This window comes from Cavia porcellus, unplaced genomic scaffold (assembly GCF_034190915.1).
Source record: "Cavia porcellus strain 051 isolate PalLab524CR breed Dunkin Hartley unplaced genomic scaffold, mCavPor4.1 scaffold_24, whole genome shotgun sequence".
Lineage (NCBI taxonomy): Eukaryota > Metazoa > Chordata > Mammalia > Rodentia > Caviidae > Cavia > Cavia porcellus.
The window spans coordinates 7,492,740-7,517,919 of NW_026947507.1; the positions used below are offsets into that span (position 1 = coordinate 7,492,740).

The window sequence follows — 25,180 nt, forward strand, 5'->3', positions numbered from 1 at the left end:
TTCTGGGTCTGAAAGGGGAATTTATTCTACTATGAGTCACCCGTAACTTGGGGAGCAAAGGCAAATAGTGCCAGGTGCCTGACACAGTCAGGGGCAAAGTACAGCAACTCCTGGGATCACCCAAGCTGCCTCGCCAGTCTCGCCAGCGTGGGCAGAGCCCTGCCTAGCAGCAGCTGTGTGTCAAGGCCGAGCCAAGACTGACGGTGAACACTCGGCAAGAGCCGTGGCCACGCGGTGCTGGGTAGATGTGTCTCACACACACTTCAGTTCTCTGTCCTGCAGGCTGTGAATGAAACTTTATTCATACTTTTCACAATGTTTGCTATTTGTCCAGCTGAATTAATCTGATTAAAGCATAACCATTTTATATTTTAATTTACCAGAAGAAAGATGAGGATTTAGACAGATTCTATTGCTCTAGTGGAATTAATCTATATATCCAACTTTTCTGGACATAAGTAATCTGCCCAGAGTTGGTGGTATATGAAAATATTGATTTTACGTACATTTTTTTCTTATTTAGTTAAAGATTCACACACCACTGAACAGGAGGCTGAAGTTTATTGTAGTTTGCCCAAGAATTGAATGCTTTTCTAACATGGTCTTTGAAAAATAAATGTTCTAGAAGGCCACAAAAACTCAGCCTTGAACAAACTTGGAAAAGAAAATGTAGCTTTTACCTTTTGTGGGGTTTCACATGCCTTTAAGCAGCAGCTAACTCAAGTGCCTGGTTCTAAATCTCCATGCTCAGTTCCCATTCCACAAGTATTACCCGCTCGGGAAGATCCTCAACTCCCTGTCCTGAGACAGACATACCAGTTTTTCCATTTTCATTAACTTGACATCCTGCTGATGCAGCTTCTCATTCTTGATCTCTAGAACAGCTTTCAGGCTTTCTAGTTCTTGCTCCAGATACATGATCTGAGGGTTTTTCTGGAAAGAACACAGGAAGGAATTACTCTTATTCACAAAATCCCATAGTGCAAATTCTTAATATAAAGAATTGTTTATTGTATTTAGACATCAGATGACTAGCACGGAATTTCCTTTCTCTTAACAGTAATTTCAAAGAAGGATGAGAAAAAAGAACTAAGGTCATTTTAATTTCAAATCATTTGGTTATAATATTGAAAACAAAAATATTCGTATCAGTAATATGGAAAAATATTTGTTGCATCAAATGTTACAGAAACAGTAAGGGAACCACCGCTTTCAGTGCAGGAAGAGAGCCCTGACTGGAGTCTAAGCATTCACAGCGTGTTTGCAGGGACAGAGGGGAACCACGGTTCTAAGCAAAGCCAGAACCCGATCAGAAAGGCAACAGCACTACACTTACAGAGCTCTCTCAAAAACAACCAAAATAGTAATCAGGTCTTGAGTCTGATTCTTTTTCATGATAGTGCTATATCAACTTAGCCATATTACTGAAAGGTTCTTGCCCTAGTGTAAATTATTGCACAGTTAACGGGGATGGTCTAACATGACAGAAGGCCAAAGCAGGAATGCTTGCCCTGACAGCCACTCCCTCCTTCTTCCCCTTTGGCCCAAATTGTTACTTTCCTGTTTGCCCACAAACAAAATTCCGATCAGTTCCTCGCACAGCATCCATGCCCACCCCATGTGCCACTTCGGATCAGAGGCCTCTGCCGCTCTGCATCCAGCTGGAACCCCCTCAGGTTGCGGCCTCCTCTCCTCCCCAAATCCTCAGATAAATGGCCACTTTCACTCTCCTCTTCCTTCTGCTTCTCTATTGCACCAGAAAACTCTTAACAATTACTAGGGCAGTCATAACACTATCATTTTATATTGTGACACCCCAACAAAAAATGATAGTGTTACATGTCACATAGCACATGCTCTCTACTATGATTCTTCCCAAAGTGAACTCTTGTGAAGAGAGGTATCCACCTCGCTCCTGGATGGAAATTCAACTGAACCATCGAAAGTTTGATACAAATTAACAGTATGAGATCTACTGCTAAGTTGTTTAATGAGGGAATTTCTTAGATAAGATTCAGTGATGTGGATATCAAAACTACCCTTCTGGGCAGTGGATTCCATTTTGGACCAATTCTTTGGGAGAACCCAAACTCCTTTACTTAAAGAAAGATAGAACATGCCCACAGGTTAAACGATTACCCAGGAAAGGTACCATAGCCAGAAAGGGTCAGGACAGGGACTAACATTCAGATTATCATTTCTGAGCCTTACAAACGTTTTGTATTTTTACATAGATGTGCAGAAAATAACAAACCTTACTTTATTTTTGTTGGAGAGAAACCACATGATTTCCACTGTCCATTTGTAAACAAGAGTACTGACATTCTGTACTTCTGGCATGTCTGTCTTTTCTGTCTCGGTCTCTTTCTGATTTTGCTCCCCTGTGCTCTTTTTCTACAATCTTCAATGCTGAGAAGGGCAGGGCACTGGGTGTTCCTGCATCATCTATTTCCTCCTTAGCTTTTCAAAACTGGCTGCAGTAGAAGAACCTGAATTCCAGGAAGCTCTTAACCTATTCCCTGAAACTTTAGCAAGGTCTACACTTAGTATGTAAGTCTAGGTTTCTTTTTAAATCACTGACTTTTGCTAAGATTCTTCTAGAATAAAGAATTTTGAAACTTCCTTGAACATGCTCTCAGCTAGTTTTATCCAATGTCTAGAGGGTTGTTTGAGCTGATTATAAGAGGGTCTCACTAAGAGTTCCACAGAACAGATTTTAAGTGTCCAAAATACTTTGGTTCTGCAGTTCCAGAGCACAAATATATGGAATGAAACGGTGATCTTAAAGACTAAACAGGAAGAAATATACGCCCAATAAAAAAAAGGGCAAGAATAAGGGTACAGGTCATAAGCAAAAGCTGAGTTTACAAGAAAAATCTGTATTTTGCCAAAGAGATCATTATCCACATGGGGACAGAGTAGTGATCCATAAAGAGGAATAATGTCCTGGGATGTGCCACCACATGGATAAACCTTGAGGACATTATCTTAAGTGAAGGAGATAATCACGAAAGGCCACGTGTTACACAATCTTCTTCATGAAATGTCCAGAATAAGCAAATCCATAGAGAAAGAATGTAGACAAGTGGTTGTTTCGTGTTGAGATACCGGGTATAGGGAGCATGCTAATGAATTGAGGTTTCTTTTGGGGATGATAAAAGTGTTCTAGAATTAAAATGCTAGCAACCAATGCACAATTTTAAGAATATATTAAAACCCACTGAATTGTACCTAGTTTTTGTACATGTTTTTTTTTCTTTTAAACAGGGTCTCGCAAGGTAGTCCAGGCTGGCCTTGAACTCACAATGTAGTCCAGGTCAGTCTTGAACTCATGATAACTCTCCGGCCTCAGCCCCTTAAGTTCTGGGATTATGGTTGTGTACCTTCTGGATTAAATTGTGTATTTTAAGAGAGTGAACCTTCTGATATGCAAATTCTATCACAATTTAGTAGTTACTAACAAAAATAAAGTCTTTGCATAGAAGATGACAGTTTTCTTCTTTTCCTATAGGTATTCACTTAGACCAATCAAAATATATTGGATTTCATCTGTAAGTCAGTTCTTATGATGTAAAAAGAGACACCGGTGAACAGAGAAGTTATCTTAACTAGTTAAATACACACAAAATCAGACCCTCCCCTCCGAAATTCAAAGACTCAATCCAAAAATGGGCATCTCAGATGAATACACACTTCTCAGATGAAGAAATACAAATTACAAATACATGAAAAAATATTCAACATCTCTGGTCATTTGAGATACAAATTAAAACAACACTGAGATTCCATCTTATCCCAGAAAAAAATGGCTAACATAAAAAATGAACCGATAACAAATGCTGACAGGAGTGTGGGGGGAACCCTTCCACACTGCTGGTGGGAGTGTAGACTGGTGAAGCCACTGTGGAAATCAGTGTGGAGTTTCTTTTAAAGAGTAGGATTAGAGGTCCTGTTTGACCTAGGTCTTCCCCTCCTGGATACCTTCCCAGAAGAATTAAAAACACCACACCATAGCAATATATGTGCACCCATGTTTGTAATAACTAAATCTTATAAACAACACAATCTGTAATAACTATATCTTGTAAACAACCCAAATGCCCATTGAGGAATGGATAAAAAATATTTGATCTTTTTTATATAATGGAGTACTACTCAGCTATAAAGAAGGAAAAACTGGAAACTTTTCTAGGTAAATGGATGAAACCTGAGACCAAACTCATAAGTAAAACAAATTAGATGTGCATGTATCAACATTGTATTTTTTCACTTGTGTGAGCAACTGAATGAGTAAATAAGGCCCAAAATGTACAACAGACACTGCAAATTGAGAAGAACCTGTCGAAAAGAAAAGACTAACTGTGATGAAGAAAAGGGGAAAGGAAAAAATATATTTATACACAAAATAGTTAAGATAGTTGTACAGCTAATTGCTCTTAGTTCATTGAAAAGAAAGATTTGTGCTAATATTGTTTGGACAAGATGTCTACACCTTGTGCTCTGAATCACTACTATGAAGACAACAGGCAATGTATTAATTACTGTAACTCTCTACTAACCTGTTGGGAAACTTTTTGCTATTTTAATTTTTTTTGTCTTTAAAATAAAATACACACACGCATAGGACTGCAAACTCCAAGCCTGTTTTATTTCTCTGGTTGCAGAAATTTAATTAACTCCTAAAGGCAACTAAGCAGAAGAAAAAATATCAACTATGATAAATGAGAACAAAACTTACTAAGTTTGCCTTCTCTCTTGATATTCTTTTTTGTTCTTCTGATTTCAGTTTTTCATTTAAAGCATCATTTTCACTCTTCAGGTCACTGATTTGTTTCTAAAACACAATGACATGTGAGACATGTAAGTTAACAAGAAGATACCAAGGACAGAACAGAGAGACACAGAAACATATACCAATACCACACAGACATCAAGAAAGGAGATTTGGGGAGTGGTGTTTACATTCACCCACCTCCAGTGATGACTGCTTTTCAGAAAGTAAATTTTCAAGTGATTTCTTTTCCATTTCATGGCTTTTCTTGATTTCTGGAAAGAAGGGATTTTTTTAAAAGGTAATACTATTCAGTGAGATCACTGTATTCCACCATTACTGGAGGATATACATGTAGGGTTGATTATAAAGTTATGACTGTGTTACTTTACATTTGTCTGATGCTTCTATATAAATCGAGCAATTTCTTCTCAGAATAGGCTTTTGCAGTGAGTTGGGTGGAGGTTCCTGTCTTATGAGTGGGTATGCTGAGGCCCACAGAGGCCAAGAGACCTTAGCAAACAGAACGAAGGTCAGGGTCTCAAGAAACCGGCCTCAGACTCATGGACTGAGCCCCTACACTCTTCAGTTCGTACTTCTTGAACCAAACAGAAGACTGAAATTCAGTACACGCCTAGTGAGAAGGCAAAACAGTGTTTACTAATGTCTACCTTGAGCCAGTCACCAGGTACTTTATATCTCACCATCTACGACAGCACACAGCTGTATTTTCCTGGTGGGTCCTGAGAACAGCCCGCCAGCCAGTTCCTACTACACACCCACAGGCAGCTGCTTTAGTGTAAAGGACCGCAGCTGCACCGCTCAGGTCTGGCAGAACAGCTTCCTGTTTTTCCCTTTCCACTCCAGGCTTCCCGGCAATGAGAGGTGAGATGCTAACACAGGTTTGTTCTTTATCCAGTGAGTGCCGTCTGCATTTCGCGGCAGTGCTGGTGCCAAGAGTGCCCAGTGTGGATCCTTTATGTAGCCGGGATTTAAAATGTCATCTTCAACTTCCCGGGAACTAAAATAGCAACCTCCATCTACCACCGCCACCAAAAAGCCCTTTTGAATCCTTTTTTCCTAAGAGATTTACATTTATAACAAACTATTATTTGACTGCTTGGCAGCAAACGGCACCCATTAACAATGAACAATGCAAAAAGAAACCAAAACATGCCAAACGAATGCCACAGGGCATTCTCTGAAGGGAAAAGTCATGAATCATTTCCATCTTAACAAATATCCAGCTTTTCCATTGTATCATTCTATGTTTAAATAGCAAGAAAGGATGCTTGCCTGAAAGGGAAGTTTCATAGGCTTGCTTTAGCAATTCTATTTTCTCCGAGTGGCTAGCTTCAATTTCCAACTTAGAAGTTTCATGGGCAGCACTTAAGTTGTCAAACTATAAGAAACAAACAATAGGAAACAACACAAAATTCCAAGTTGAATAAACGAGCAGCAACATTTAGGAGGCTTTACATACAAGCATATGCTTGAGTCCATGCGTTACCTAACATGTAAACCACAGTCCAACGTGGAGTGGCCCCTGCCAACTCTCCAGCTGTCCTCCCCAGGAGCACAGAGCGCCCCTCTGCAGGTGTCACTGATGGCAGCGGGTGAGTCCATTACAAGGAGAGAGGATGTGTCTCACAGTGACAGGGCCATGTAAGCCCCATGCCTGTCACACTGTCCACTATAACCTCAGCCCCGTCACATGCAGTACTATGTGATAGCACTAAATAGTGGCCCTCTCTAAATTTTCACTAAATGAAAAACTAAGCTGGGAAATTAAAAGTTTACAGCATAAGTAGCCAGTGTATGTGTGTGTGTGTGGGGGGGGTGGAAGTTATTTTAAAAGTGCCATTTTTTATTGATGAAATGCAAACCAATGGTTTATAGTAGCATAATATCCAGATACTTCCACAGGCATTATTTCTGAACAGGGGCATTAAGGATAGTCTTAAATTTTATCTTTTCAAGTCAACATATGGACAGCATTCTGAGCACAAGAAAAAATTTCAACTAAAACTTTCCCCCCTACTAAAGGACTAAGAAAAACTCATCAAAAATGTGAACAGCAATCAGAATTCAAGTCAGCAGCCCTGAAGAGAACACGCTCCTGTCCCTAAGGCACCCACCTGCTCCTGCAATTGAGCTTTATACTTCTCTGCTTCTTCTATGTAAATGTTCTGAAGCTTTTCACACTCCCCAGTGTAAAATTCCTTAAGCCGACTCTCCAGTTCTGTTTGATCAGTCTGGTGCTGCTGGTTTAGCTTCTGGACAAATGCTTCATATGCTGTTTGCAACTCATTCCTGGCTTTTTCTAATTTCTCACAGGTGGTTGAAGCAGCAACTAAAAGGAGATGAAAAAGGAAAGGGAAGATGACACTGAGTTTGTTCAATGTCCTAATTCCACACTATTCATACACAGCTATGTATTAGAGTTGTAAATACAGTAATGTCTCAGTTCTCAGTGATCAGGGCTATCATTTGGCTTGTAAATGTTCCCCAAAGCCCCAGTGATTAATGCTTGATCATCAGCCCATGATGCTAATGGGAAGTGTAGAATCTTTAAGAGGTGGGCCTAGTAGAGGATCTTATGTCATTCAAACATATTTGGAGGGGGCTATAACCCCTAATTTCTTTTCATTTCAATCTATGAAGTAGACAGTTTGCTCTACCTATGTGTTCCCTCCTTGCCATGATGAGCCACTCATCAATAGGCCCAATGATTCAATAGGCCCAAGGCAATGGGGTCAACTGATCATGAGCAGGAACCACCAAAACTGTGAGCCAAGATAACCCTTTTCTTCTTATAAGCTAGTTGTATCAGGTATTTCGTTATAGTAACACAAAACTGACACGACATGAATTTCACATATAGTAACACAGAAGTAGATTGTAAATGGAACACGAAGAAACAGTCACTGGCAGTAATCATAAAGCATAAAATTATAAAACACCCAAAGAAAACCCCTGCCTACTAAGCAGTAAAAAAATTACTCAGGAAGAGCTGAGTTTCCCATGTGAAGGTCACCCTTTTACACTGTGCACGGTCAATGTAGTGGCCACAAAAAGAAGAGCCTCAGATTGCTAGAGACATTTCTAATGAAAAGTTATACCATTTACAGCCAAGATAGATGCAGAAGGAGCAGAAATGATCAGACCAAGGACACAAATGGACTTCACACATGTATACTTTGGTGCCAGGGTTTGAACTCACAGCCTCTGCTTGCCAGGCAGTCGCTTATGCTACTGAGCTAAATCCTTGGCTTTACATGTATAATTAATTGGAACTGATTTCATCTTATTTCAAAAATATATTAATAAGACAAACTATTATAATATATTGAACATGAATCACCAGAGCATAGAAGTTTTAGGGGAAAGCTACATTTTGAAAGATCCAATATAATAGAAAAGCTAACATATTTCAAGTAGGCAAAGAAAATTTATAAACAATTTAAAATCAAAATTTCCTATTTCTTCCACACCACTGTAAAACATTGAATTACACATAACATATTGCAGAACATACAATGAGTTACATATACACCCAATACAGAAAATGCTAGAAGACCTCAAATGTCTCAGGAAACTTAACTTCAAACTCTCCCAGCACCCCTTCATCACTGTGTACATACAGATGAACAGAATCCTACTGTGGTTGCCTGGAGAAGGTATGTTCTCGATATCCCAGAGTGCCAGCAGATTAATTTAAAACAGTCACTGATAAACCTGTCAAACTAATCCTTATCTCTCTTTTGTTAAAGCATATATATTTTAGGAGTTGTGAAAGGCAAAAGATTATTTTAGGACAGAGGAGGGTAGTTCAAGTCAATAATTATTCTAAGGAATATAAAACTACTTGGTTTCTGGAATGACTTTCCTGTAATGGTATATGTTTGTTTCTTTGGGAACATGCCAAGTAGCAACAGAAGTAACTACTACAGATTGTCACAAATGATTAGTCCTTCAGAGATAAATGTTAAAATAATGACAAGAGGAATGCCTTCCCGCAAAGAGAAGCCTTAACATAAGGTAAATGCCTAAATACTGAAAGGGTGCAATAGTTTGCATGGCAAAGTCTTGCTCCCCAACATGGCACCTGGGGAGGACCCAGCCTCCTCCTTTCTCTTTTCAAATAATAAAGGAGTTTTGCTTAGTTATGCAGTCCTGCCACAAAGTGTTGCCATACTCAAAGTAAAAGGAGCAACCATAGACTAAAGTCCCTAAAACCATGAGCTAAAATAAACCATTTTTGTGTATAGGTTAATTACTTCAGGTGTTTGGTGAAGTAATAGAAAGTTGACTCAGAGGCAAAGGAATCAACATTGAACAAATAAGCAACTACTCCACGCCTGGCACGGAAGAGGGTCTCATGCCTATTATCTTGTCTAACCCTCCAGAGGGCCCGAGAAATTCTGATTCCTAAATGCGTGTGTGTAATTTTTAAATTGTATTGGTACATTTTAGGTACACATGATGGTCACACTCATCATAGGGAATTTGTACCTGTACATGATGTATCTTGCTGCTTCTTTGTTCCCCCTGCCCCTCCCTTTATCCCCTTCTCCCTCCTTATTTACAAAAGTTTTGTTTCTATTTCTCGCCTTTTTTCCCTGTCCCTCGCTTCCTGTCTCCTTCCTCTTCCCTCCCTAGGTCCCATTTCCCATGTGAACATTTTCTTCCCATTGCTTAGTATCTATTGTAGGTGTTGGTCGTTTTCTACACTTTCAGTTTCTCACACCAGAAAAACAAAGAAGCATTTAAACATCTGTGTCTGATTTACTTCACTTAAGAGTATGGTCTCAAGGTGCATCTATTTAGCTAGAAATGTCTCAAGCTTATCATTCTTTTTGGCAGATTAGTGTGTACACACACACACACACACACATCACATCTTCTTTATCCAGTTCATCCATTGATGGGCATTTAGGCTGCTTCCAGGATTCAGCTATTATAAACTGTGCCACTATAAACATGGGTGTGCATATATTTCTGTGATATGATGCTTTTAATTTTTGGGGGGGGGAGACACCAACAAGGGGAATAGCTGGGTCAAATGGGGCCTCTAGTTTTAGGTTTTTGAGAAATACCCACACAATTCCCACAGTGGTTATACCAGTCTACACTCCCACCACCAGTGGAGAAGGGTTCCTTTTTCTCCATAGCCCCATCAGCATTTGTTAGTGGTTGATTTGTTGACAACAGTCAGTATCTTTCTAGAGTGAGACGGAATCTCAGCATTGTTTTAATTTGCTCTCAAATGTCTAGCGATGTTGAACATTTGTTCATATATTTGTCATTTCTACATTTTCATGAGAAGTATCTATCCATTTCAGATCCCGAATTTTGGAATGGATCTTTAAATTTGAGTGGACTGATTTTTTAAAATTCTTTTTATATTCTAAATATTAATCCTTTGAAGAACAGTTGGAAAAAGTTTTTTTCCACATTGTGGTTGTCTCTTCACTCTGCTGGTGGTTTCTCTTGTGATATCTCCTGCGCAATCGGGGTTTTTTTCATAAAGTATTTGCTTATACATATGTCTTCACGAGCTCTATCCATTCTATCATCCAGCTGATCTAGTGTTTCTGTTTTAATATTTAGATCTTTGATCCATTTGAATTTTAGTTTAGTGCACAGTGAGGGACATGGTTTAGTCTTTGGCATGTGGAAAGCCAGTTTTTCCAGCCCATTTATTAAAGAGGTTACCTGTCTTCCAGTGAAGATGTTTGGCTCCTTTGTCCAAGACAAGGTGGCTGAGAGTTTGGAATTGTTTCTGTGTCTTCTAATCTGATCCACTGATCCTCAGAGAAGGTAAACAATTTGCCCACAGGCAGAGCTAGTAGACAGCAGAGGCCTGGATTTTGGTAAGCGGTTTGCACTCCACTGCTGTCGTTACATGACCCACGTGCTGCCTTCTATGCCAAGGCTGATGAGGCACATGGGGGACTTCTCACCTGCAGACTCACTGTCTAACTGAGCCGACAGAGACACAGGAGAACCAGCAGCACTGGGCCCCAGAAGGGCACCCAAGGAAGTTTACATCTTTGGTCATGTTTCTGGTTTTCAAAAGCACTGTTTTGCAACACTGACCTAACCTAAAACTTACTGGTCTTAATACTTTTAATTGTACAATTCAGTGGCACTGAGTACAGTTATACCATTGTGCAACCATCACCATCACCCATTTCCAGAACTTTTACTCTCAAATTCTCCCAGCTTAAACACTGTATCCATTATCTCCCTGCCGTCCCCCACCCCCAGCCTCTATCAACCATTACTTAACTTTCATCCTCTATGGATCTGACATTTCTGGGAAGCTCACATAACTGGAATTACACAGTACTGGCCTTTTTTTTTCTTTCTGGCATGGCTTACTTAACTTAGCACAATGTCTTCAAGGTTCATCCATATGTCAGGATCCCTACCTTTTTAAGGCTCAATCAGATTTTTCTGTACATATATATAACATTGTAAAATGTATTTATCTGTTAAAACTTCATTATTTGGCCATTGGGAATAACACTGGTATGACTGTGGAAGTACAAATATCTGCTTGAATCCCTGCTTCTGATTCTTTTTTATATATATCAGCAGAATTCTTGGATCATATAGTAAATTCTGTTTTTAATTATTTGAGGGGCCACCACATTCTTGCATAGTGGCTGCACCATGTAATAATAAGGGTGGGTGCAAGCCTCATCAAAGCATGCATATATTTTTTTTCAAATATATATATTTATTAGTCATTCTAATGGGTGTGGGGTGGTATATTTCTGTGGTTTGGATTAGGCTAGCAGACTGTTAAATGAGTCATGTGATATAAGCAACATTATGAAAAGGTAATCAAGGCTTTTATAGGTAAATGGAGGCAACTTGTGACTATTCTCATAAGTGAAATGAATCAAACTGACATTTATAAATATCATATTGTCTCCCTAGAGTAAAAAACAAATAGAAAACTCACAGAGTAACAAGATCCAAAGTGTACAATAGATGTAATAATGAAAGGGAAAGAAAGTGCTCAAAAGGACAGAACTGGGATGGGGAAAGGAGAAAAGGAACAAAGGGAAAGATCGTATGTATGTAGGTATGCACATATAACTATGCGTATGTGTGCAAGACAGATAACTCTACTAGTAATCTCTGTTAGTTCATCAAAAAGAACAGTTTGCGCTGGCAGGGTTTGATCTTATTTTTTTATCAGTACCAGGGATCAAACTCACGACCGCCTGCTTGCAAGGCAGGTGCTTATGCGGCTGAGCTAAATCCCCAGCCCTAGATCATTTTTTTATGCCTAGACCTTGAACCTAAACAACTACTTCTAAAATAACAATATGCAATATATTAACTAATGTTGATTTTTTACTGTTTTTTGTTTTTGAAATTCTGTAAAATTTCTATTCTTTGTTCTATTTTGCTTTTTAAAATAAACACACAAAAAAATTCTGGTGTCAAGAGTGGAAATGTTACTCCAACAGGGGCAACAGCAGGAGACCAGACTATTGCTATCTATTCTACCAATGATAGGAGCTTTCACTCAGACTTAGATATATTTCTTTCTTGGTATCTGAAATTCCAAAGGAATTAAAATGAAAAGGCCACGTGAAATCAACATTTCTCTGAGTAAAAAGCTGTTTGATGGCTTTGCTGTTTGATGACAAGTATTTTTTGATTGCCTACTTTAAATGTCTAATACAGGATACACACAAAGAACTCTTGGAGAAAGGATCCCATCATTGCAGTCCAATCATTTTATTTATGAAAGACAGCAGGCTGAAGCTAATGTTATTATATTTACTATTTAATTCAAGTAGAATATACAGAAATCCTTCCACATTAGCCACCAGATAGGCCATTTCCTGTTTGAAAGGGAAAAAAAAAGGCAAGCTTCAAATAGCCTGCAGTTTTGTTGTCCAGCACACATGGGGTGATGGGAAGACGGAGGGAAGGAAAGGGGTGGGAAAGAAGAAACAGACAGTGGGTGGTGCCGGGAGGGTGCTGACTCCTATGACTCCCACAGTCCACAGCGCAGGCCCAGCCCCTGACAGTGACATCAGCCTGCAGCTGTGCGAGACCTCTGCTCTGTTTACCAGGCTGGGCTGCACTGTGTACACAACAGCCAGGCTTTAATTACCACTTGCACAAATACCTTCAGTTTCAATCAACCATCTGAGTTCCAAAGAAGCCCTGAACTATTTTTAAAGGATCCACATGCAAACACTGTACTGAAGGTTCTTAGAGTGCTCCCTGTCTGCTGGGACACAGAGGTCTACCCCAGTTTCAGGACAGGGACTTTCCCTTGCACTTAACATGCTGCAGGCGAGATTTACAGCACCTGGGTGGGCTCCCACTGTCCTCAGGTCACCCTTTTCTTGCTTACTCTCCAGAGTGCTACTTGCTTTCACTCATCAAACAGCCAACAAAGCCAAAACCAAATATAAAACCATCAAGATTTTGGAAAAAGTAAGCATAGTTTCTTCCCAGTGAAAGCAGCAAGATTTAAAGAAGTTACTACACCAATATAAAAGCTATCTGCTAAGGTCAGAGGCGTCCTTTTGCCCTTGCTTTAACCATGCTTTTGGTCCATTTAAAAAAATAACATTATGATTAAGCACATCAAGACACTGCTGCCTGTATAAGATCTATTTGATTCTAACTTGTGCACACACACACACATTTTAAGGTACCTTAAAATGAAAAATAGTTTTCAGAGTTGAAAACAAAACAACCTACCAGCTCATTTAAAAAAATCACCTTTAAAACTGAAAAGCGCAAGTTGGTACTTATACCCTGTGATAAATGAGAATTCTAGGCCAACAAAAGAACAGGAAAAATGTGAGACCTGTCCTGATAGGTAACCATGGCTCAGCAAGGAAAAAACATTCCATAAGAAGTGGATAAAGGCTTTAAGTTTTCCTTTCCAAACAGTTACTTGGATGACACACAGAAGTACCACGTCACAGTCAGTAAAAACTCAGGAAATAGAACCAGATGCACCACAGGCCCATCAGCAGTGGCCCCTGCAGAGTGGAAATGTAGTCATTGCTCAATTAATGCTCATGGAATTTTCTAAGAGGGAAAGGTTAGACTTATTATTTCCATCTCAGAGATACCTTTTCCTTTGTCATGGATCAAAGTTCTATTTACCATGAAAAACATTACATGGTCATGACCTGAAATTAACATTCTTTTGAAATGACACAAAGTTTCTTATATTACATCAGCATGCATCACACCAGACAATGAAAAATATTTTAATCTCAAGAACATGGACACAATGTCTTAGCAGAGCCGTAATACTTAGATTCAAATCTCAGCTATGGAGTTTATCTGCCGTGTGACTAGAGAAGATTAAACTTTCTAAGCCTACATTGCCTTATTTTTACATGGAGATAATACCAGTGCCTCCCCAATGGGATTAAATAAGGTAAGATTTATCTAGCACCTGGCTCTGTGCCTGACCACAGTAAGTGTGAGATAAATGTTTTTGCTTTCATTACTAACCAATTCAAATCTGATTTAAAGATTCCTGAGAAATGCTTGGGATTCCATAACAGATTATAATTATTACTAGGTACAATCTAGCTCCATCACTACCAAACTAACAAGCATCTGTCCCCAACAACATGAAAACCATACACACACACACACACTTTCCCTAGTGCTTCTGCCAAGGCTGCTGCGGGCAGTAATCTTTATTTAGAGAGCACCCCTTCTCTGCACTGTGAGGGAAGCGAGATGCCTGTGTCCAGCTCTGCTCACCAGATTCAGTCCCTCTCTGTTCACCTGGGAAGCTGGCCACCGGCACTGAGTTCTGGGCTCCTGCCCACCTTTCTGCACTAGCATGGTCAACACACTTCTTAGGATGATTCTTAACATCCTTACCTTACTTTTCCCACACTCCATGTGCAGAACCACAAGTGGAGACACTACCTTCTACCAGAATGGAAATTGTTGCATGGTTGTTTCATAACAATCTGTGAAGAGACTGTGTGGGTGACTCTCTTAAGGCAGGTATAATCTGTCTTAAGTGGAGATAACAATTATCGCTGAACAAAAGAATCATTTATAAAAGTAAATGATATTTTATGAAAAGGTAGCAGCAGTTTATTAAGCAACAAAAGGGTAGAAATCAGGCTATTTGAAAAATTAGATGTTTCCAACTTTCAGGGCCCACATATGACCTGATTAGCAATGCAGGAAAATGCCTACCTCAAAGCTTGGGGGGATGCAGTGCAATACGGAGTTATCATTGTACTTTGTCTAGCAAGTCTTTATAGACTGTGGAGCGGCTGCCCAGTCTTAAGAGGTCCAGTGTTTCCTCCTCCAAAGGTGCTTTTTCACATGACAAGAAATCTGGCAAACATGTGGTGAGCAAGGTTCTTTCCAAATTTCAGAATTAGCTGCAACTGGTTTTCTGATTGCTCTTGGGTATTACATTCATGAATCAATATGAACCAATTTCAAAATCCTCCACTAATTGTAAGGAACAGATTCCTATAAAATGTCTGTGGTATCACTTCTCCTATAAATGCCTCTCACACTCACTTCCTACTTTATAAAGGGCTTTTCAATTTATTTCTTCATGTAATATAATAACATTTTTATAAAAAATATTATCATAAATCTCATTTTGCCAGAGGGAACTGAATTGGCAGACCCAGGTCAGGACCTCAACTCCTGAGTTTCATGCCATGATCTACCAAATAGGGTCCGACCAGCTACCTTCCCAATCTGAGATGTAAAAGAGATAATGTTAATTCAGACACACGATGGATCTGTTGGGATACCAGGCCCTGACGTCTCATGAAGGCAGTCCTGAAAGCAAATGGAAAATGCTCTTTTTTCTTCTCCTCTGCTGACAAGTCCTGACAGAGTCTTGCTGGCAGATAGGAGAGTCAGCTGACCGAGTCTGCCCATGTCCCATCTTCTGACACGAGCACCAGCGGAGTCTCCACTGGGCTTCAAGGTTCTCCCTGCCAATGTTCTGTCATCCCTGAAAATGGGCCTAAGAGGGCTTTGCTGCTTTTTGGCTCACTTGCTGCCCAATGGCTGGCTGCAAAAGACACGTTCTTTTTGCAACAAATTCTAATGAAAGCATTAAGGAATGAAAGCAGATCAAAGACGAAAGTATGCCCAGATGACTGAACAATGTCCCAAGACTCCGGCTTAAGAAAGAGGAGTTTGACTTTAAAAAAAAAAAAAAAAATCACACTTTAATCAAAAAATAAGCTTAACGTTAGTAAAAAGGTGATTCTGAGTCAGGTACTAACTAGTCTTTCTCTTATTCTCCCTGATGAATCATTTTTAGGCTGGAAACCCAAAAAGCTGGTAAAAGTCCTTGGCATGTACAAAATTTGGAAGCCTGATTTACAGGAATGGGACTCAATCCCCAGGGCTGGAGCTGTCCAGTATTACTCATATCATGCCTATTTGACTTTTACATGGTTTTTAGCATAAAAGAAAGACCACTCCAGGCAGTTAGTGTGATGTCAAAGTGTAATCCCAGGAGCACCTGTGTCAGAGTCCCCTGGCTGATCATTGAAAGTACAGATGTCTGGATTCCCTCCCAAACCAGCTGAGTCATAATGGCTCAGTTCTCACACTTTCTGATGGGTGTGAGAACCAGAAACCTGTACTTGAACTGAGTCTACTTCATCACACAATTTAAAGCTTGAAAGTCACCATTCTAGACAAATGACATTAGGTTAGGAAAATAAAAAATCAGCAGTCTCGAGTTAAGACAAAGAAAATAAATAATATGCTTTTAAAAACATACCACTGGTAATATTTTTTTTCTTGCAGGTGAAAGAAAGTGATCTTTTACTTATAAATACAGCCAGCCAGTATCCAAATTTAGGAGAGACATGAATAGGAAAAGAGTGAACTAAACTTGGAGTGGCTATCAACTCCATGTCAAATAACTCAGCAAGATAAAGAGCTCTCTGGCTCTGTTTGGGTATAGGTATTTGTGTTGTTGTTGTTTTGTTGTTTTTAAGCCTGCTTCAAGAAAATCACTTCTGGAGTTTTGTAACTCAAAAGTAACCCAAAGAACCTTAGTTACTTTAAATACACAGCCTTATTAAACCAAAATTATAGCTCACACTGGAATGATGGAAGAATTAACACATTCCATAAGGTGTGAGGTAGTCTGATGCTCACAGGCACTAGGTAAGTCAGTCTTGATTATAAGACTTCTATATTGCTTTTGCTAAGCTATTTTTAAAGCAAATAATAAGATATTCTTATTTAACAATATTGTCCCTCTTAAACACTGTATTTTTAAAAATCATATTAGCCTTTTGAGACAGGGTCTTGCTATGTAGTACAGGTTAGCCTTAAATTTGCTGTGATCCTCCTGCCTCAGCCTCCCAAGTGTGGGATTATAGATGTGTAACACTATACTCAGTGCTGTACTTTTAAACTCTTGATTACAGAAAATGACTCCAAAAGAGGTTATCAGTGAAAACTAGTATGTATTTCAAATGATTTCAACATTTGAAGTTACATGAAGCTTTCCCTGTTTTCACTGACAGGTACTTGGAAAGTTGGGTCTTATTCAAGATCTTTGCTTGTGAGGTTTTTGACCTTAAAAAAGTTACTGAATTTTTCTTTTCATTTCTTTTCCTTTTTGTCTTTTCTTCTTTCCCTCTTTCTCCACCTCCCTTCTGCTTCCTCTTCCTTTCTTTCATACCACAGATTGAACCCAGAGCCTTTCACTGTACTGTATCACCCTCCTATCTTTTTTTAATTTTAACTTTGAAAGTAGGTCTCACTAAGTTGCTAAGTTGCGTGAGCAGGGCTCAAATTTGTGATCCTCCTGCCTCAGCCTCTCAGAGTGCTAAGATTACAGATACAATATTCTTTCTTTTTATAAAATACAAGCTACTAGAAGCTTGTTAGTAATGTGTAGGTACCCAATAAACATTAGCTCCATATTAACTGTCAGTTCTTATGGCTAAAAACTAATTTTGAATACAAAATACCTTTGACTTCCTTAATTTAGATGAAAAATGTGGTCTGAGGATTAAAGTTAGTAAGAAGCAATAACAACTCCAAAAGATCATAATAATGGCCCCTGATATACCAGTTTTACTCAACATGGCCTAGAAACAAATGACATGTTTACTCCTGAGAGGCAAAACATTCACTGTAGATATAGACCATAAATTTTACTGAAACTGTATCAAAGGCTGACACTTTCAACATGAGCTGCTAAGTGGGATTGTTGGACATATGTTCACAATAGAATTTAGCTCTTCTTCATTATTATTCATTCCTAAAGAAATGTTTATTCTTAAAATAGTTCCCAGAAAAACATGCACACATAACCCATTATCAGTGTATTATGAGAGAAAATTCCTTTTCTCCAGCTACCATCCTCAGCAAAATCTACTCATTCACTACGGTTTAAACCCCAAGTACCTGCAGGCAGAAGGTGAGAGAAATACAACATGGAAGGAGATGTTAACGTTGCCTTTGAAAAGCTCATAATTAGAAGGTAAGAGGAGATCTAAAAACAATCAACTAAGAAGAAAGTAAGTTTATGCCTTGAAGTGCATAAGAAAAGGCAAAATTGACTTGCTTGAAAGATTTGGTCGAAACTCAACTAAAGAGAAGAGTTTAGTTAGGCCTTAAAAACCAGCAAGTGAAGGGTTTGAGACACAAGAAGAGAACGGTATTATAAAGAGGGAGTGCATGCTAGGCAGACAGGACAACGTGCAGAAGAGTAGGCAGAAGTAGGGATGCGTCCACGCTTGGGATCTGGAGGGAAAACGGCAGGTTGAAAGGTCACGGCTATTCAGATCAGTGTTGTGCTTTTATATGTCTAGACTTCCCCTCAAAGCAGACAGTCGTTTACAATGCGTAGGTACCCAATGTCTAGTAAAGGACACATAGCAGACTTATTAGGACAGTCCTCGGATCACATGGAAAAGAGAATGTGGGCCTGGAGGCAAAGTGATCTGCTACGTATCTACTGCAGTCTCTCAGGTAAGGAAATTATGCATCTTAAATCAGAATAGAAGTGGCCAGAATGCTGAGGATGGCTGGATCTGGGCAATATTGAGAACCCAGGCTGACGTGCATGCAGAGGAGGAGGAGGAGGAAGGGGAGAATGATTCAGCCATCAACTCAGGTAGTAACGGAAGTAACACTGTCACCACAGAAGCTGAGGACAGATTCTGAGAAACAGGTTTGAATGAGAACACACTGCAGAGGGCTCAAGAAACAAGGAGTCGTGTGGCTATGAGGTCTGACCACAGCATGGCTCACCTGCAGACAGCCCTGCAGTGCAGGAAGGGGAGGACTAGGAAACTCACCCGGAAGTCCTTGTCATCTGTATCAGGGATGGCGAATCTTTTAGAGACTGAGCACCCAAACTGCAACCAAGGCTGCGATTAAACCTGAAGACTGAGGTTTTAGTGTAGGAAAAACTACTCTACACTAGTATCTTTTGTCTTAAAAGAAAAATGCAACACATGCCACAGGTTCACCACCACTGATCTCTGTGCTGAGTGTGAAGTCATGGTACAGGGAACGGATGAGAAAACAGCAGATTACAACACTATTTGGGAGGTCAGTGAATCTGTGGTATATGGAACTTCCCAGTCACTAAACATGACCAGAATGCAGGCTATGAGGCAATACATAAAAGTGCTGGACTTGTTAACTTTTAAAAAATCAGAGAATACATAAAGCGATATAAATGCAACCAAGGAACAGTACAGTGGTTGCACTGGGCCTGGTGGTGCACACCTGTAATCCCAGCACAGAGGCAGGAGACTGTGCAAGGTCAGTATGAGAAGGACACACACACACACCCCACTGGGTAAAAGTCAAACACAAAACAACATAATGTATACTTCCAACCGTGTGAAATTCTAAAATAGACAAAACTAAGCTATGGCAGTAAAAATCTGATCAGTGTTTCCTTCTGGGGGGATAAAGAGGAACCAACAGAAAGGGTCATTAGAGGGTTTTCTGATGTCACAGAAATGTTCTGTTTCTTGCTGTAGTTTATATGAGTATTTATGTTTGTCACAACTGATGGGCTAATAAGATTCTCACTGAGTGTACATTACACCTTAATCTAAAACATCACAGGATAAAGCTGTACAAATTCATATACACCCAGATAAGGGACCCTGTGAATGAAAGTTGTATCTGAGTAGTGGCACTATGGGCTAATTTTGTTGAAAATGTTTCTTCTCATATATTGTTTTTTAAATAAAAAAAGGAACTTTAAAATTTTGAATGCCAATAAATATTTATTAACTACCCATGAAAATGGAGGGCATACTATAATTTTTTTCCCAGTACTAAGCCAAAAGAATCTCTGCATTAAGCACTTTATACTGTCTGAAGACAAAAGATCAGTAACCACACCAGGTTAAAACATCAAGGGATAACCAGACCGAGGGGAGGTAATAGTTTTGTTTTGAGGAGACTGAAGTTTTTTTTTGTTTTTTGTTTTGTTTTGTTTTGAAGGGGTTTTGCAGAAGTACTGAATCATTCCGGGGTGCGTGGCTCAGTTGGCAGAAGCATGCAGGCTGCCTCTGCAGGGAGCTGGCGTCCTTTGGTAGGATGCGTACTCATCAGGGAAATGAGACCGTCAGTCAGGGGGATGAACAGAAGCCCTGAGAGTCTGGAGGTCAAAAGTACACACTTTACTTGGGTTTCAGCATGCCTGGGTGTATAAGCTGTCTTATATTTGCAATGTTTTGTAGCTTGGGAACCCTGTTCCTGCGTTCATAGAGAAGGTAAAGAAAAGTTACCCAATGGGAGAGTGACATCAATGACCCTGCATTACTCTCTGGAGGGAGAGGTGGATACCTTGGTGATGGGGGTAGTGATGATGATGATAATAGTGATGAGAGCTCTCTTTCCTGGAGTTGTCCATGATGGACCAGCTCCTACGCTGTTGCTTCTTATGAATTTTAGGCTCTGCAACAACCCAGCAAAACACATACAGACTTCATATCAGTAGTAAGCTGTACTCAAAGAATTTAAGTAATTGATAACTAGGCATGAATGGACAAAAACTTAAGACTACTAACTCCACACACTAAACTCGCCTGTGTCATGAAGGGATTGATCAGGTCTCATTTCCATTTGTGTCTGAACAGCCTGTCCTAAGGAGCTGCTAATATTTCCATTAATTACTATTACTTTTTGTAATATAGTTTATGCCCTACAAACCGCAAACATGGTTAATTACTACACTATAAAACTGCATATATCTAAATGCCCGTTATTCAATAGCAGTTAACACTTGATCTTAAATGCTCTACAATTATCTCATATGATTCTTACAATCACCCTTGGGCAGAAAATTATTACTAACATACTAGAGAGAATAAAATTGGGACAAAGACATACGATGTGACTTGCTCTATGTATGCCACTCAGCTCCTAGGGAGTTGAGCCAGGATACTGTGACAACTCAATCCTGAGCACTTTAGTGTTTCAATTTTTAAAACAAGTTTTGAACTCTGCTATGAAAACCTATCTCTTTCCATCTCAGCTCACGCTAAAAGTTACAATCCAACTGGAAGCCTTGAAGACTCCTGTCTAGTTTCATCACAAGCATTAAAAGATTCTCTCTTTTTTTTTTTTAAGGTACCAGGGACTGAACTCATGACCTCGTGCTTGCCAGGCAGATGCTTATGCCTCTGAGCTAAATCCCCGGCCCCAGGATTCTCTTCTTTACCCACATAAAAACAAACAGCTTTCCAAAATGTGAGGAATTATTCAACAGCAACAATGACACATTCCCTGAGCACAGCCTCAGGTGACAGAGCAATACAGACAGCTACCCATCGTGCCCTAACACTGTGACAGCAGTAGGAAAAGCACGTCAGGACACACTCCTCTTATCACAGATGGAAGGTGTGAGTGGGTACAAACCGATGATTATTTCCTGATAGGCTGTGTGCTGAACTGGAGGTGCTGAATACCTGGGCCCCAATTGAAATTGCTTAACTGTGCCTCCCACTGAAAGATAAAAGAGGATCCCCCATTCAAGCAGAGTGAATGAGCCCAGTGTTCTGTTCTGGTTCTGGCCTTGCCTTGGACAGAGGCTGAAATGTGAAACACAGGAAGGCTCATCTCTACTTCTACTGCAGTGTAATAAACTCCAAAACACACAAAAGGCCCCTTTCCTGATCTTCTAACTCTGCATTCATTACAATATTTAAAGCACAGACAAAAGCAAATTAAGTTGGTCATTTGGGTAATCAAAAGGGTAGCAGGTAAGCCAAGTCACAGGCAGGAAGCCTTCCGTCTCCAAGGACTGGGCTGCGTGTCCCTAAGCTGTGGTTTCCTTAAACTGTTTCATCAAGTGTCTTTAATTTCCATAGCCTAAAATAAGGTTAAGAATGATGTGTTGCTTGCGTATTTGTAGGAATCCAGAAAGTGAACCAAGGGTTTGGCCTTGTCTTCCACTGGGAGGTGAACGAAAAGACAAATGTGGAAAGTTTTGACACCAATGCAAGGCCTTTCGATCTTTGTCCGGGTTGGGCTGGGGCTGGTGTGGAGTAGGGTGCTCCAGTCTAGCAAGTTAGATTAGCAATGTAATAAACTCCAAAACACATTCCTGCTGGCTGGTGGCAGAAGTGGTACAGATCTATATAGGACAGTAGCATATGTACCACCAGTGGTTCAAGCCACCCAGCAGCGAGATATACAAATTATGGCCCCATCATGAATATGTTAAACTCTGGTCTGGTCCATAGAAGAACAGGCAAAGTATTTTCAAATTGGATGAACACAATTTGCTTCTCTAACAGTTATCTTGGCATTCACTACTTATACTCATGCCGATGCACACTTCCAGTGCAAGGAGCTGGTAGACACAGAGAGCTGCGGAGGGCAAGGAAAGAACAACTTCAGGTCTGGCTGGGGCCAGACAGAGGAGCTGCCATGGACCAGAGAACCCACAGCAGTCTGCTCTCTCCAGCACTGCAGCTGGGGAGGGACAGGTGGAACCTGCTCGGTCCTGCAACAGGGTCTCCAGGGGAGACAAGAACTCAGCCTGGCCTATGGAGAGGAACACTAGGTGTTTAGGGTCCCAGACACATGCTCTCCTGTGGCGCTGAGTGTTCATTCACCTTCGGCCCCAGTTAAGTTGTTAGACGAGCGTGGAATATGTGTTTTCAGATGAACTGCTCTAACAGGCTGTGCCCTTTAAACTTTGCACTCACTTCTCACAAACCATCCCTAGGAAGGGTAATGTAATTACTGTTATCAGAAATCTCCTCAACACTCTTTCGGACGAAACAAGGTTTGGGGGGAAAAATGATACAATTATTTAACAGGAATTCACGTAATGACAAAAAAAAAAACCTCATTCTATCCCCTTCTCTCCAGCAAGAGACATGTTTTGGTCATCAGAGGCTCTGCTAGGCTTAGTGAGATCAGTGCCAGGAATTCTGTGAACTTGAAGTCAAGCTGCCAAGATTCAAAAGAAATGTGGATAGTTAAGTGCTTGCAGAGATACCAGACAGCAAGCTGTAACAACTGCCATTTGTAACTCCAGCCTCGATGCAGACCAGAACTCTAAATGTTCCAGTTTCTCCCTTGCACCATAAAACTCAGCAGCACCACCACCACCACCAAAAAAGAAAAAGCTCTTACCTAGCTCTCCCCGGAGGTTAACAAGTTCTTGAGACAGGGTTTTGTGTTGTTTCAGTGCTTCTTCCCGCTGCGGAAAACACACATCATCAAGTTACTAATGTTTTCAAGAGGGTCTCTTTTCAGACAGTACACATTTGTTATCACCAAAATATGGTGACCCAGGAAAATGGGACCCAGAATCAAGAAGCCAAGTTATGAATCATTTAGGCCAACACAGTTTGTGTTGTTGAAAAACACAGATGTGCCTTCGCTGTGAAGGAAATCCGTGTTTCAAAAGTCTGTATTTTTTCAGGTCTTTGTGAAACTTTCCTTTGAGAAACCAAATGGCTCATTTAAAATTATTTGCTTTGAGCCAGAGCTTTGTTGCTGATCCCTAGCACCCTTTCAGCTAATGCATACTGTACTTAGGATGGAATGCATTCTCCTCCTCCAAGGGCAATAGAGGCCTAATCGGTCTAAGATAAATATTTAATGTTCTAAACATAGGCACTTACAATACTTTGTCTTATAGTCTCAGATAATAAAGTTTTGCTATAAGATCAATCCTTAACTTATAAAAGAAAAAAAAGAAATGTTTGTTATAAAGCTATGGCAAAAAAATATAATCCTTTAGAGAAAAAATTAAATTGATTTATCTAGCTACTCACAGTTTCAAGGATGATCATAGCTAGGTAAATGTTAGAGAAATGAACCAAAAGAATCCACACAGCTGTTTCAGTATTTTAAAAGCAACCGTCACCCTTGCGATAGTAATTTTCAAGTTACCAGCAACCCCTAAGAAAGCACACATCCACACACACTCATACAAATACAGTAGTTAAGACACAGTTCCTTACGAGGTAGATCCCCTAGCCCCAGGCATAACTAAGGCAGCCACAGGATTTCAAAGCTCTGAAAATGCCCTCACTGGGATAGCCCCAGATGTAGCTCCCACCGCATCCCGATCGCATATTGCAGAGATCATAAGATTCATCCAGCCTTTGCAGCAAGAGTTGCTTGTCATTCAAAGCATTTCCCGGATTCCAGACACCGTCTGCCTGCCGTAGTCCCTGACATTCTTCCAGAAAAGCACTATAAACAAAAACTAATTACCCTTGTTGCTGCACATGGAGGGTAGAGGCACATTTTGCTGCTGGGGCAGCCCATTCTCCAGCTTCTGTCTCCAACTCCCCCACCCCCTGCACTGTCCAAGAAGTGCACAGGTGGCTGTGCCACCCACCAGTCAGGTCTGCCTACATTCAAAGCTCTACCAGGAGGAGCGCCATTGGCCCTTGGTGGCCTTCCTGCCGTCCTGCAGGTTACCGTAAGCCTCAGACTCCTCTCTCCCACAGAAGCTGATCCTGCAGCTTCTGCCTTTGGCACAGGCAGCCTGCGATTACTTAAAGCCATAGCCCTTCATTTATGAAAAACGAGAGCCAGACATTAGACTGATCGATTGCCACTTACTTAAATATCAACTGGGACAATGGAAACAAAAACTGACCTCTCTGCATGGATAATGGAGTTATTTTTAGATTTGTGAGCCTTTTTACTCCCCTCTCTAATTGAGGTCATTAGATTATCACACTTACTAGTAGAAAAGGGAAAGTTGTTCTTCCAAACCCATATGCTAAATGAGGTTAGGAACTAAGTGACGGGCATGAAAAAGGGGCGTGTTGTGATTTAGAATTCTAAGTGTCATTATAAAATGAATGCTATTTCTCTCAACATTTAATTTGATTGCTTAGAACGTGATCCACTGATTTAAATAAAAAACCTTGA

At 40.2% G+C, this 25,180-nt stretch overlaps 1 protein-coding gene and 1 long non-coding RNA gene across 12 annotated transcripts in view; one reads left to right on the forward strand and one right to left on the reverse strand.

The window, feature by feature from the left end:
- The window catches only part of Mtus1 (microtubule associated scaffold protein 1), a 148,866-nt gene that overhangs the window by 4,896 nt on the left and 118,790 nt on the right, over positions 1–25,180 (reverse strand). For 10 of the 11 annotated variants that reach the window (XM_063234613.1, XM_013151632.3, XM_003469154.5 and 7 more), the window contains 6 exons: positions 23,420–23,486; positions 6,910–7,124; positions 6,068–6,173; positions 4,973–5,046; positions 4,739–4,834; positions 817–933 (listed from right to left, as the gene is read on the reverse strand). In XM_063234613.1, coding sequence (XP_063090683.1) covers positions 817–933; positions 4,739–4,834; positions 4,973–5,046; positions 6,068–6,173; positions 6,910–7,124; positions 23,420–23,486 — 675 coding nt within the window. Of the gene's footprint in view, positions 1–816; positions 934–4,738; positions 4,835–4,972; positions 5,047–6,067; positions 6,174–6,909; positions 7,125–23,419; positions 23,487–24,511; positions 24,725–25,180 lie in introns of those variants that run through there. The other variant, XM_023564815.2, reaches the window with a different exon arrangement.
- Positions 2,694–4,626, forward strand: LOC134472653 (uncharacterized). The gene is made up of 2 exons (XR_010042552.1): positions 2,694–3,316; positions 3,512–4,626. It is a non-coding gene; the product is annotated as an uncharacterized LOC134472653 (long non-coding RNA).